Raw genomic sequence first — 14,957 nt, forward strand, 5'->3', positions numbered from 1 at the left:
GGCTGGTGTGTGCTCGCTTATACCGAAGCGCAGAGAAAAAGTATCAACAGCGCAGCGTTTCTCTGTGGCGCGGTTGCACATTGCTATTGCCGCGACGTCAGCTGATCCCACTCTCGCCGCTCGGCCGCATCCTTGCTCTTGAGCTAGTCTCTCGTTTCGCCAGACGGCATTGTTGCGTCACACTGCCAATCTACTCGACAATGAATAATTTGGGGCTGATTGTGGGGGTTCCAGGGCCATGAGTGGAATAAAATTTATATTTTCGCAAGCAGTACAGCGTCAGCTTTCGATTGATACCCAATTCATCAAATTTAATGCTCGGCAAGCCGGTCAAAAATCACCGTCAAATTGCCTGTAGCCAAATGGAAACTGTGACGTGATACAATTTCATTGAACCGTGCGATTTGCTTGTGTCGACACCATATAGGACACTATGATTTGACGGTCATTTTTGACCGACTTCCCGAGCGCAAAATTTGATAAAACGGGTATCAATAGAAAGCTACCGCGGTACTGATCGCGACAATATACTATAACTTTTATTCTGTTCATGGTCCTGAAACCCCCAAAATCAGCCTAGAAATTTGCATTTTGATCTAGTTTTGGCATTGTGACGCCACAAATCTGTCTGGCAAAACGAGAGTGAAGGTGAGAAAAAAGAGGCAAACCCTGTTACGTCGCAATACCAAAACTTGATCCCAATGCAAATTTCTAGGCGGATTTTGTGGGTTCCAGGACCATGAACAGAATCAAATTTATATTTTCGTAATCAGTACAGCAGCAGCTTTCCATTGATACCCGTTTTATTTAATTTAGCGCTCGAGCATTCATACTCTCACTCTCGTGCGCCCTTTCTCCTTAGCTGCTCAGACGGCATGGTTGCGTCACCATACCAAATTCCGTTACAATACAAAATTCGAGGCTTGTTTTGGGGGGTTCCAGGGCCAGAATAAAAGCAGAATAAAAGTTATATTTTCGCAATCATAACCGTGGTAGCTTTCGATTGATACCCGTTTTATCAAATTTCGCGCTCGGCAAGTCGGTCAAAAACATTTATATCATTGGTCAAAATTGACCGTCTTCAGCCAAATGGAAAGTGTGACATAACTGGATGATACATGCGATCCATGTGATACATGATCATGTAAATATGGTCTCTTTCAGTGTTTTCTGTGTTGTCTGTGTTGTGATTACATCATACTGTGCAAAATTATGAGCAATTCTGTATCGGACACGTGAGCTAAATATGGACAAGGACACGTATGCCTAGTGGTTTAATTATACATATTACCATGAAGTAGTCCGTCCAAGACATTGACAAGTCAGTACCAACCAAGAAAGAACTATCCTTTTTCACCATGAATAACTTCGTATTGGTCGCATTTTTGTCATCGGTGCTGGTGTTGGGATCGGTATCTGAATCAGATCTGGATGGAAACGAACCCGGAGAATTTATACCTACGTCGGAATGGCAGGAGGTCAAACCAGGTTAGTACATGGAGTAATCCCACCGGAGTTATTTTGAATTATAATTGACTCCGACATCATATTGCTTAAGTGATTTATTATGTTTCTTTAACGCTGTTTCAGTTGTGGCACTGTAACTTCTTGTTCGAACTATACCGGTCAGTTTCTAATATAAGTGGCATAACTAAATATATAAGATCATACGCATCCATCTATCCTATGGGCCTGGCCAAGTGATGAAATAGTGTACATGTCTTCTGCGCTCTGAGGAAATTCTAAATATAGGCCTACTATTTAGGCCAAAGTATCCCTTCTGGCTTGCATGTCAGAATGGACCTCGAAAAAGGTGGGCGTTGGGCTAAGCTGATGGAGGAGGAAAATTCTGAGGCCAAATCTCTTATGTCTGTTGATGCTCCACAAGATGTTAAAGAGTAAGTGATACAGAAGTTTGTATAAATTGATTGTCTGTATTTGAATCAAGGATGTGCAGGGCTAGATCTACTCTAGTCTCGATATCCCTGGTCTGCATCATTAAATTTGATAACTGTATAGTCATGTTTCCACCTTTTAAATCTGTCACATTTCCGCTGTCTGCTATCTGCTCATAATTTTCAATTCTGGTAACTGTTCAGAACTGGGAAAAATTTGAAGCTTGATATCAACGAATTAAAATCTGCGTTGAAAAAAATCAAAGAAGACAAAGTTTCCGGCGACACGACAGATCGCGAGAAAGAGGTTGGTGTTTTTGTGGAAAGTTCTGAAACTCTTGATATGGATAATATCGTATCAACTGCCCCTCTTGAGCTAGGCGCAGATGCAGTTAAAAACTGTTTGTACTCTGAGTCATATTTGATTTTCAGAAAGAATTTTATCTTCAACTCAAGTATCAATCTTGAGTCAATTTTCGGGCCAAAAACCATGGTGTTTTTTTCTAATTTTGTCATGTAACAGTATAGTTCAAGATTAGATTTGTATCCTTTTTTATGTAATTGTGGCACGATTACAGTATAGCCTAAAGCATTATTCTGACCTTGCACGATGGTTTTTAAATCCACCTCTCTGTATAATTTTGTGGTAGCCAGCATAAATGCACTGTGAATTTTTTTAAATCAAATTCATTCAAGATTGTAATCTCTCTCATGAACGAACGAAGCCTATAATATATCGTCTGGAGCAAACCTAAAAATCTTGGAAGCAAAACCAGTTACTTGTTAAACTTAGTAGTTTGTTAAGTAGCATGTAGTTTTGTAATATGTTTACATCACCTTTTCCGGTGAAACTGTCCTAGCAACTTGTCAAAACAGCCCTCTGCCGCGTTACATTGATTTATTTCCAGGAATTGGACCTATTTATAGTGTCACTTATCATTTTATGTCAATCTCAAAAATCTGACAAACGGCTGAAAGAATGTGAGCTCTCGACCAAATCTACTTTAGGCTACTTTGAGTGCTCTTCAGACCTTCAGTTTCTGTCGAAGTAAAAAACTACTTGACTTGAAGTAGTCGCTACTTCTACTTGTATTTGAGTAGAAACTTCCAGTGTTACTTTATAAGTGTCACGCACTAATATAATCTTTGAATCTCGAAATTCCGCCCTAATTCAATTTGAAAAATTCCCGTCCCGCAATATATATTTATCTGCTTGATATTGAGAATGTACTTTCAGTGTTACTTCTACTTCTAATTGAGTAGCAACTCTAGTCTAGTCCTGAAATGACGCCCCAGTTCAATATTATGAGCTCCTGTCCCTCACCGCCCCGAGTATGTTTCGTACATGAAGGCATTTCATGTGACAACGGTACCTTGACTTGAATAGACGGGGTGAAACAACACTGTGTTATCTTAGGTGGTCAAAGAAAAGTTCCGTTCCATGGACGAAATCAAAGCGGCGTTCGACGAACTTCAGCTGCAGCAAGAAAGCGATTTTCAAGTCATGCGGAGGTTGCTGGAGAGATACCGCACCGGCGACGCGACGCTGGAAGAAAGAGTTTCAATCCTGAAAGATTTGGAGATATATGTTCACCAGGTTAGTGTTCGATAAACAATTGAAGCACCATGACTTTTTTCAAAGAGGAGGATATGCTTTGTTAGGCTATCTAGGCTGCTCTTGAAAAATAGATCATTTTCAAGCATGCCGACTGACTCTGCATCAAGCCTTTACTTGTCACTCAACCTATTTTAGAATAGACCTTCCATTTTCAAACTCTACGCACTGTCGGGACCAAGTCACTACCTTTGACTTGACGTGCCCGTTTTGACTTTAATCAAGTCAATAGATTTTTGGAGGTGACTCGAGTCAAGTCAAGTCACAATTTGAGTCAAGTTAAATTTTCGTAGTATGAGGCATCATTCAAAGTGTTTGCTCGTTGCTGATAATTACAACAATTTTATTCAAATATTTGAAAGTGATATTTTTCGTTAGTGCATAGTAAATCACATTTTCACGGTAGATGTGGAATGTCATTCTGCAAGGTCCCGTCAAGTCAGGCCTACCTGACTACTTGGAAATACATTGAATGTCTATATTGTTGACGCTGCGGGCCGCAGCGTCATCGAAAGCTTCGAACTTGTCCCGCGCGAGAATCTGGGTTGGGCGCCCTTGGAGTAGCTGATGTCCATTTTCAACATTTTACTAAAATCAAGTTCTTGTGAGATTTTCTTTTTCTTATGGTGATATCTTGGCCATGGTTATGTGTATGACATTGTGTGAACAGATTGCGTGTTTAGGTTGACAACGCATTGGACTTCATCAAACTAAATGGAATGGAAGTCCTGGTCGGTGAGCTGAACAACAGCGCTGACGAAATTCGTCTCGAATCTGCACACGTCATCGGCTCAGCCGTGCAAAGCAATCCCGGCGTTCAAATCGCGGTAAGAAACTTCCCGGCGTAACCCTCTCGTTATACAATTGAATAATTACCTACCAACTAATTTGAAGATGCTTTTTAGCAGGGTCGTAATGACTCGACTCTAGTCCAAATGAGTTGCGATTTCCTGATGACTCGACTCGAGTAATTTTCTGAAACTACGGAAATGACTCGACTCCAGTCAGTCTTTGTTTTGAATCATAGCGCATAACTCGGACTAAGTCATATGACTCGTGTCTCAGACGGCCAAGGCCGACATTTCGTTGTAATTTCGAAGAATAGAGTTAAGTAACCACACTGTTGGTATTTCGCCTGTTGGTGCTGGTACTTGAAAATGCGACAGAAACTGCTGTAAGCGCGGAAAATTAGTATATCTCAAAAGCGAATCATTCGATATAACCAAACAGAGTTATAAAAAGTGGTTTTACCGAGACTTTAACTCCATACTGAGCAGTTAACGCAATGGCTTGGACTCGGACTCGAGTCGTGACACCATGACTCGGACTCGACCCTCTGTTCGTTGACTTGGACTCGGTGGTGAATTAAAAATGATCTGACTTGACTCGAGTCGAAACTATAAAAGTGACATTGACTTGTGACTCGACGCCTTGTGACTTGGTTGCAACCCTGCTTTTTAGGAACATAACTTACAGTTTGATGACCCCGGTTCAGGTTCAATGTACTATTTTTAGGTTTATACACAATCTCCTGTTGGCACACCCGGATTTATTTCCATATCCATATGTTTTTCAAATATCCCTTGACGGTCTGTCGCTCACAATATCCTCGATTCCTACTTTTTCGTCTGTTTTGCAGGCGGTCGAGAAAGGGGCGTTGTCGTCGCTGGTACGCATGGTGTGGAACGCGACGGAAATCGAGGAAGTGAGGAGAAAGGCATTGTACGCCGTGTCCTGTGCGGTGCGGCGTTTTCCAGCCGCACAATTCATGTTCAGAAACAACGGCGGGTTTGCCGCGTTGGAAAACTGCATGAATCAGGTACATGGACGTAGATGGCCGAGACAGCTATGACACCAGTTAGTTGTGGGTTCGAATCCGACCAAGGTAGACCCTGGAATTCCTGCCTAAGTGTTGGAGGTTTGCTTAGGCTCCTACTCATCATCCGATCTTTGTAAGGGGTGTCTTGAAAAAAGCCTAAAAGTGGACTGTGCTGCAAGTTGGCGGATACGGAATGATAATGCGGAATATCGGCCTGGTGTAAAAACATATGCAGCCGAAAACGCCATGAATACCATAAACAACAGTATGTGCGTAGCAAGGAGGGGGTGAACGTGATCATCATTATTATTCGTAAATTACCAAAAGGTAGAGTTAATGAGCAGAGTTGTTGGACTTGAGAAACTTTTTTCGCACAATTTAGTGCCACAAAAGTTCTTGGTTTTAATACGAGTGCCCTCTCCCGAAAAGAAATTGGAAGAAATACACGTAATTTACAGAATTGAATATAAACTGCAGGGTTGTAACCAAGTCACAAGTCCATCTCACTTTTATAGTTTTGACTTGAGTCAAGTCGAGTATTTTCAATTCACCCCCGAGTCAAGATTGATTCCAAGTCAGCTAGTAGAGAGCCAAGTCGGAGTCCAAGTCATGTTCAGTTTTCAGTTCATTTTTTTTAAATGATAGAGAGTGTCTGGCATTCGTAATTCAGTCATTTTCACTAGTTTTTTGGCCCTATTTTCCAAGTATCAGGACTGATTGACGAAATACCAATAATGTGGTGACTTTATTAGGCCTGTTTGAAGTTCTTCGAAGTTGCAGTGAAATGTCTGTCTTGGCCGTCCCAGTCCCTAGTCATATGACTTGGTTCGAGTCGTGCACAATGACTTGAGCACAAGTCGAGTCCATGTACGCAATTGAAAAATGACTCGAGTCAAGACGATTCACCAAAAAATCGCAAGTCGAGTCATTACAACCCTGATAAATTGCATTTACAATTATGAAAAAATGGTATATTACTACTTACTAGTGTCGCCTGAGGTCTAAGGGTATATAGAAATAGTAGCCTATGCGGAACTATTAGGCGTGCTCAAGTGTGGGTTTTTGAACTGCTTCTGATTCGACTTAACATTTTTTTAGTCATGTTTGCATATATTCTATACTTGGAATATTGAACAGTAGCAAGCACTTAGAGATAACTTTGCATCTTAAGAGTGGCGTGAAATAAGTGAATAATGTTTTCAAAGGTTGTCGCTTTTTTCAGTGTCGATAATGGTCTGTTTCAGCACGGCTCTGAAAGGCTGCGTTTCAAAGTGGTGTCGTTGTTGAGCGATCTGGCCGCGGAGAGAGTGGAGCTGATGTCGAACTCGCAAGAGACGGAGGAAGACGCAGAGAAGCGTCGTCAATATCAGTTGTGAGTTTCCGCGGACTAGTAGGGTAGTGAATGCAAAATTGAGTACCCAAGTGATTCCACGACGAGTCACGTATTCGAATGCCACCTATTTTCGGCAAGCCGAGTGTTTGAATATCACTCATTAGGACCTCGCTTATAATATGATTCTCATTGACAGCACCATCACTACTGATTAGCCATACATATCTTAGCGTCAAAAAACGTGTTGCACAAAGCTACAAATATTCACGGCACGACATTTCTGACATGCAGTGTTATGTCGTCATATTGTTCACTGAGCTCTACGAAATAGCCATGGTCCAGAAATAGGAAATTATTTTGCACGGCATGTGGAAACAGGCCCTGTATCACGATAACTGATTATGTTTTTATACTTATACATATATTTATAGTGTGATTAGTCATTTTGCGTTGGTCACATGTTGCAATTTGAAAGTAGCCGGCCCCGATTTACGGCAACCCACCCCTCCACCAAATTTTGAAACTACTTGATTGCTTCTAATTCCTCTTGAAATAGTTAGGAATTATCTTGGAAGTCGCTACTTCTTGTAATTGAACAGAAATTAGAGCTGTTACTTCTACTTGAGCAACAACGCTAACTAATTTAAACACCCCTGATTTTCAGTAATGACGATGTCATGTTTTGCTAGGTTCTCTCTCGCCGACGAAATTCGGGGTTCGGGTTTCTGTGAATTCGTGCCTGGCATGCTGGAAACGGATGAACACGACCGGCGCGAAACGCTGGTTACGGCGATGGAAAATCTTCTTAACGTTTGCCAGGACGATACCAGTTTCGGCGCTCGGGTGTTCGCAGCATTGGCGCGTTACGAAGCGGAATATGTAGATCTGGCTCACGACGAGGAGATCGACGGGGATTCAGACTCTTATTTTCGTTCAATGCGCGACTCGGTCAGACGTTTGAAAGAAATTGTGGGGCGGAATAGATTTAGTGATGTTCACACGGAGTTGTAGTTGTATGTGGAATGGCAGAGGCTGTATTTGTCGCTTTGAAATTTCTATACTGCCATTATTCTCTGTTCCGAAAAAGTGGGCTTCGTGACGTATTGCAGTGTGACAGTGCTTTTATCGGGTTTGCTGCGATGGTAGTGACTTTGACCGTTTCGGGCAAGTGTACTTGTTTTCGTAGTGACCCTTCAATACTGTCTAGCTAGGTGCTATTTCTGAGTATTGTCTTTTTATTGGATTTTGTATTTCAAATAAATGGACACTTTCTTATTAAACTTTGTCCAGATGACGGAAGATTTGTCTCGTTGCCATCAGCGACGTTGTCCGAGCAGTTAGGTACTGTAAACACTAAGCACTGTAGGGTTTCACTGCAGAATTCATATCTAATTGTCGGCGGTGAGATTTATCTAGGCTCGTTTTCCGATCCGCAAAGCTTAAAGCAAAAGTAGGCCGCAGATCTGAAGTCAAGATAATAATATAGACCTGGTGTAATCAATGTATTAGTCCAGAGGTGGGAAACATACAGTCGGCGGGCCGGATCCGGCCCGCGACGGGATTTTGAGCTACCCGCAGACAGCTTCGACCGTGAAAGAGATATTATAATCTGAAAGTATTGACCAATTTTATGCGTCATAGAATGTATCCAAGTTTGCCAACCTGAGAAAGATGTTCATAGTTCATGAAGCTACTTCTGTTCGGGTCTAGATACATTTGCGAGGAAACATATTCGACCATGAACATTAACAAGGCTGCGTTCCAATATATCTGATGTTCAAGTGCAGTCTTTACCAATGGTTTCAACATTCGACTTGCAGCCACACAGCCAGAGTTCAAAGAGCTTGTTGACAACTTTGATAGACCACAGATGCCCGATTGACTTCAACAACTATTTGAGTACATTATAATTCAGTAAATACTGTCTGTGGCCTCTGTGCTTTATTTTTAAAGTTTACATTAAATACCATTTATTCCTTGCATAGGGAGATAAACACGCGATTAATGTATCGATTCTGCAATCCCACCCGCCAAGTACTGTATTTCCATACCAGACGATTAAAAAAACATTTATAGGATTAGAATAGTAGGTCTACAGCAGACTTGGACAACTAGATAATTCTAGTTGTCCAATTTCACTAAATTAGAGCGAAATGCCAGTAATCTAATTCTAATCTAATTTGTGAACTGTTTCTATGCTCTAATTCTAATTCTAATCTAATTTGTGAAATGTTCCTATGCTCGAATTCTAATTCTAATCTAATTTGTCACATGTTTCTCTGCTCTAATTTTAGTTCTAATCTAATTTATCGTTTTCCTGAAAATGCCTTTTTGTCCGCGGCATTCTGCAGCGAGTTAACAAGAATAACCCTCACGCACGGGGAAAGCCAGTGCCAAGGATCCATCGCATTACTTACATTCACCGTACCATCATAGTGGCCTATTTATTGTGACGAACAATAACTAGGCTGGCATAGTAGCTTGTAGTCTCCGAACAACATTCTTGTTTCGATCACAAACAGTAGCAGCGGAGAAAAAGAGATAGTTAACAGGCTTGTTCACTTTCATGCCCATAACTACATCAAGTAAAAAGAGGATGGTTGCTTGAGATCTAACCAAGAAAATATATTAGACTTTAGAGAATGAAGTGGAAAGAGATTTTGAAGCTGAGCATGAGATCGTGGACTGCGATGTTTTGAGTTACTGGAAAGGAGAGAAGCGTTTTCCACATCTTGAGGCTGCTTCTCGAGAACTCGAAGGTATGACTGCAATATTAGCTTTTTTGCAGCCATGCAAGTGAGCCATACAATAATGCAATATCGAGACAAAATAATAGCCCACACACAGTTGAGCATTTGAGCAACCATGTTTTAAAGCTTTACGTTAGTACAACGTCGTGCTCACTAACATGGGCGATGAGCTTGGTTACGACAAAAGAAGAAATATTCTATTAAGGAAGTAGGCTACATATAAAACATGAAACATCGTGATCATAGACTTCATTTTATTATGAACTATAAGATGCGCACGATACCTGACCAGGCTTTTCAGCGACTAATGAATCGATATTGGGGATATGCGAACATGTTACTAGCTGAAAGACTATCTCATCTTAAAGATTGATCTTGTGGGAAAGCCCTAGGCCGTTTTCTTAGCGTCTCGGTCTTGGCAGTGTCTGGGCTATTTTACGTCAAGGCAATATGCTCATTGATCATATCAGCTTATACTCTCCTACGATGTTTCCATGTCCGAAGCCATTTCAGCTAGTGAGGAATAGTGGTGTTTGGCACAGGCAAATGGATTATTTTGAAACAACTACAACAATTTGATACTTGAAATCAATTTCGAATTGTTTATCGCGTTCTTCCAAAATCAAAAATCTAATCGTTGGCCGCATGTGGCCCGCGTGTTGGTGACCCCTGGTATAGTGCAAAACGAGACAAGCTTGATGTACAGACGTTATCCATTCTCATGTTTATGGGAATTCACTGTGATTTGATATGAACTGAGCTTGATTTATTTATTTATAATTCACAATTTCATTCAATTTTCAACTTTTTGCGAATTCAGAAATTCTAATTCTAATTCTAATTTAATTTGGAAAAAGCTGTGTAGCTCTAATTGTAATTCTAATCTAATTTGGAAAAAACTGTGTAGCTCTAATTCTAATTCTAATCTAATTTGGAAAATTTTTGTAACTCTAATTCTAATTCTAATCTAATTTAGAAAAGCTGAAAATTTTATAGTTGTCCAAGTCTGGTCTACAGTAATTCTTCAAGGTCTGAAAGACTATTTCACCTGATAAAAGTAGCCTCGGTTCGGTTTATTGGCAATTTCTATCAGTTCAATATATCACAAAAAGTTGCGATACGATGAAAAGATGGAAAGGTGTCGAAACGACTTGGAGTAGTCTTTGGAATCAGACACCCACCCTGGCCTAGCTAGGCGATGTAAAGAGGAAGCATGCACACTGAATGAAAAGTGAAAGAAGATAGTAGGGCATTGCACACATTGCACACTGAATGAAAAGTAAAAAAAGGTAGGATGGAAAGGCATGCGACAAAAATGGGGTGGCATGTCACAGAAGGCGAGATCGATAGGTCAGGTCGTGGTCCGGTAATCTACTCCACAACTATAAGCCTACTCCACAAAACCGTATGAAATCAAGCAAAAGGCCCTTTATAGGCAGAAAACGTATCTGTACCATTCTGTTATACAAGACGAACGCAATTGTACCGAAGTGTTTTTTGTTTTGTTTTGTTTTTGTGGTATTCATGGTGTTTGTCGACTACTATGGTCATTTACACCAGGCCGATATTCTTCATTTTATCCCGTAACTGCCGACTTATAGCACAGCCTACTTCTTGTTTTTTTTTTGCAAGACACCGCTCACGCCGATGAGGCGGCAAGGAGGAGCCTATAGATCAGTGGTTCTGAAGCTGGCAGGTGCGCCTCCGTGAAAGCATCTGAAGGGGAGCGAGAAGAAGCGGTCAGCTGAAAATTTTTTTCGCGCGCTGCACGATTTACCTTCAATTCACGCGTGTTTCTCTATATATAGAGCGAATTTCATATTTTTGGATTCTCTGCTCAACAGTCATAACCTTCCATGCCATCAAACAATCTGCTGGGGTTGCTACAGCATCCCGGTTGGATTTTGTAATATGACAATAAGGGGGCGCGAAATTTTTCACAATCATAAAGGGTGGCGTGTCTAAAAAAAGGTTGCGAACCACTGCTATAGATAAACCTCCAACACTTAGGTATAGGCATTCTGAAGTCGACCTCGGTCGAACTCGAACAAGCACTATAATCGGTGTTGCAGCCGCGGTTTACCACTGCGCTTGCCACACTGTACCGGGGTGGTGACGACATAAGCTCCTGCCGCCCGGGCGGCTCGGGTTCGATTCCGCGACGGAGGATATTCTGGGCTCCTCTTCCCCGCGTCGCTGTTCTTATGAAAGAGCGCACTCACAAAGGACGGAAAGAGCAACAAAGAGCCGCGGAATAGAAACAAACATCGAAGAGAGAACTGTGGCATCGGCCACTAGGCCGAGGTAGATGCCAGTTTAAGAGACCGCAATTGGCCCCCCTATCTGTTCAATACATCGCATTGTACATTGTGTGTACCTATAGTTAATCCACCATCCTTCCTTCATCAATTCATCGTTCGTCTTCGTCAGATTTTCCCTCCTCCGTTTCTCTTCCGTAATGTTGCTTCATCAGATAGGCGGTCTCATATTTTCCTTTTCATTTCTTTTATTCTGCTTTCTTAGGGCTTCTTCTTCGATCGTATCAATTTTTGGGTACAATTTCCCCAGGATTCGTTTCGTCTTGAATTGCTTCCATTGATGTCCGTCGTGAAAGTTACTCATTTTGAATATCGAGTAGTATTATTTTATTTTAGTATCTGGTTTTTTTTTGTAGATTGATGTCAATATGAGTTCCACTCGTCTTTGTTATTCTGACTGTATAGGATATGTGTCATCTTTCTGGTGGCAAAATTTGCACTTATATTTTTCCCATCTTCAGCATTCTTTTCTTGAATTTTCTTGCTCCAAAGACATATCCGACATTTGCTATTCTGAAGATATTTATTGTTTCTTTGTTCGAGAGGTTTGACTCAACTAAATCGCTTGTTCTCTTCAGTTTGTACTAGTTCATATTTGGTTTCGAATTGTCATTCGTCTGTGCTAGTGATATCAACTGTTTGTACAGCTTCTTGAAATTTGCATCTTGCCACTGTTCTTTGTCCTATCGAGCTGTCGGTGAACTTATCGTCTGATATTTTACAGCTTGTAGCCTACTTTATAGCCCTACTGTGGTAGACGGCCCATTGTCTGCTCGTCGTGAATCATAGACGGTCAAATGGGGAAGCGAGTGGCACAACTGGTTAACCGCCAGCATCACGACGCCAATGGCAGTGGTTCGAATCCCGGTTCGGACCAAATTCTATGTGTCGGAGGTTTATCTGGGCTCCTCATTATCAATCTCACCGCCGTAACAGTGGCTCAAAAAGCCCAGAATGATGGTGAACCGCGCCAGTAAGAAGCCGGCAGTAAAGAACAAGTTCGGGTGCATGAAAGAGTAATGTTCGGAGCGCGCGAGTGTGGAAGTCGTCCAGAAAGATTACAAAAGCAAAGATCATTACAAAATAATTGTCGTGGTGCACATGACCTTATAATAGGCGATAAGCACCGCTGTTGTATGTGAAATAAACAAACAAACAATAAACGATCAAATGAAACAAATACGTTGACATGGAGTTATGCTCAACTTACCGCAATATCCTTACTGAAGTAGCCTAAGAGTGCGTGACCATTACGCGCATGATGAGAAATTGTGATATAGACAACGTTGTCTGAATGAAGCAACACGGTGTGTTGACCAGCACTGTACGCACAACTGCAGTCTTGCAAGCGAACAACTGCTGCTGTTGAACGTTAATTATTTCTCCATTCTTGGCAAGCTGTACTTAGGAAGGACAGACACGTTCATCCCGAGAATGCAGGAAAGTAGGCCTATATCTTTCTTTGCACTACAACAAATTTCAATTATTTCTATCATATTGCGTGATGCAACTACTGAAATTCTTCATAGGTCCAGATTTCGTTAAAATAAAGTTTTTTCATGCAAAAATTTGTCAGCTTTTAGGTCAAGAAAGCTTTTTCAGGTCAAACTACTGCGTAAGGACAGACACTCAGACAGTTCCAACCAGAAATGAAGATAAGTATTGCAATTCTAACATTATGTGCGAAAACACCTAATTTACATACACGAGGTCAAACTTAAGTTTTTTAAGAAAAAAGTGTATAAATTTTGATTTTTTGGGTCAAAATCTTCCGTTTTTTAGGTAAAAAAATCACCCTACTCATAAACCACACGAAACCATATGAGCGAAAGCGGATGAGCGAAAAATCCACCCGCACATTCGCCCATATGTGGTGCAAGACGGGTTGCTGAGAGTAAACGTGGGCGGTATGGACTATGGAAAACTTCTTGTGAAAATTAGTAAATAAATGGCTCTCTCTTTGCACCAAAGTCAGAGTTATGAATATGTCATGGTCACTTCGTTCGTTGTCGTAAAAGATGTATTCAATCGAAAATCGTTACCAACGCTCTGCGCAGATGTTCATTATTATGCAACATTGGGTTTTGTAACCAACCATACAATCAATTACACAAGGAATAGACAAACTATTAAGTAACACTTTTTTAACGAGCTCAAGTTACGAGCACACATTCAAACGTATGTACATTGTACAACGGCGACGATGAAGTTTTAACTGCATATCGCCCCACAACGAAGTACGATGCTTTGGAAGAGAAATTGCCTGGTACGATTATTTTCACGGATTTTGTCTGTCCTAGAATTCATACAAAATGTGAATCTCGCATAGCGTATATAACATATATCGGGTTGCCAATAAATTCGATCAACACAAAATAGTGCAGTGATTGTGCAGTGAAACAGAATTTTTCGCGGGGTAGGAGGGGGTTAAGCGGGCGTTGATACCTGATTTGCTACACAGGGTGGCGTTGTGTAAGTTTGGGAAACACTACAACTACATCATATCGTGTTGTCGCTTTTGTTACGTGCAGAAATGACATCAATATGAAAGAGTTGTAAGCAATTATGCACTTATATATATATGATTATTGTACAACAGTACTCTTTAGAATTTTATTGCCATTGGTATATATTGCTATTGCTGGTATAGACATTTGGATTCAGCACAAACGCTTAATAATCAGGACACACAAAATGACACGGCATATTACGGAGGCTTGGAATTTTCTTTTTGATGTCGATGTGCAGGAATAATAAGATGTCCATGTCAAATTATCCTGGACTATTAAGCTAACTAACCAACTATAACTAACGCTTCGTTGTATCCTTTCCTGGTGCTGGTAGATATTCTCACATTAATATCATGGTGCTGTAAGCTAAGTGTTACTTATCGCAGAACTATAAAAAGTTTGTGCCATATTCCAGGAACAAACAGGACATAATTAGTTAACTAAATTAACCAATAAGTCACGCGCTTCTTCGAATTAGTTAGCTTGTTAGTTGTCGAAATATTGCGACAGACCGTAAGGATTTGGTATTGTCTTGAGTAAGAATATTTTTGACTCTACGTTAAGAATTTCTGTGTATAAGTTTCCGTCACCATGTTATACCCTCACATTCACAACAGATTTACTATGAATATGGCTACGAATTTATACTGTCGATCATACCTGACGATCAAGATAGCGTAATGGTGAAGCGTCCGGCTTCTTGATCGGTAGGTCGTG

General features: G+C 40.9%; 1 protein-coding gene across 1 annotated transcript; it reads left to right on the forward strand.

Moving 5' to 3' along the window:
- Nucleotides 1–1,169: 1,169 nt before the first annotated feature.
- Nucleotides 1,170–7,961, forward strand: LOC145453220 (nucleotide exchange factor SIL1-like). Its single transcript, XM_080331201.1, has 8 exons — nucleotides 1,170–1,488; nucleotides 1,766–1,898; nucleotides 2,100–2,202; nucleotides 3,313–3,492; nucleotides 4,194–4,337; nucleotides 5,150–5,329; nucleotides 6,574–6,701; nucleotides 7,352–7,961. The coding sequence occupies exons 1-8, from the start codon at nucleotides 1,359–1,361 to the stop codon at nucleotides 7,671–7,673; spliced, it is 1,320 nt and encodes a 439-aa protein (XP_080187327.1). The 5' UTR covers nucleotides 1,170–1,358; the 3' UTR covers nucleotides 7,674–7,961.
- Nucleotides 7,962–14,957: the final 6,996 nt, after the last annotated feature.

This window comes from Botryllus schlosseri, chromosome 13 (assembly GCF_051294905.1).
Source record: "Botryllus schlosseri isolate E-star chromosome 13, Bs_hap1, whole genome shotgun sequence".
NCBI lineage: Eukaryota > Metazoa > Chordata > Ascidiacea > Stolidobranchia > Styelidae > Botryllus > Botryllus schlosseri.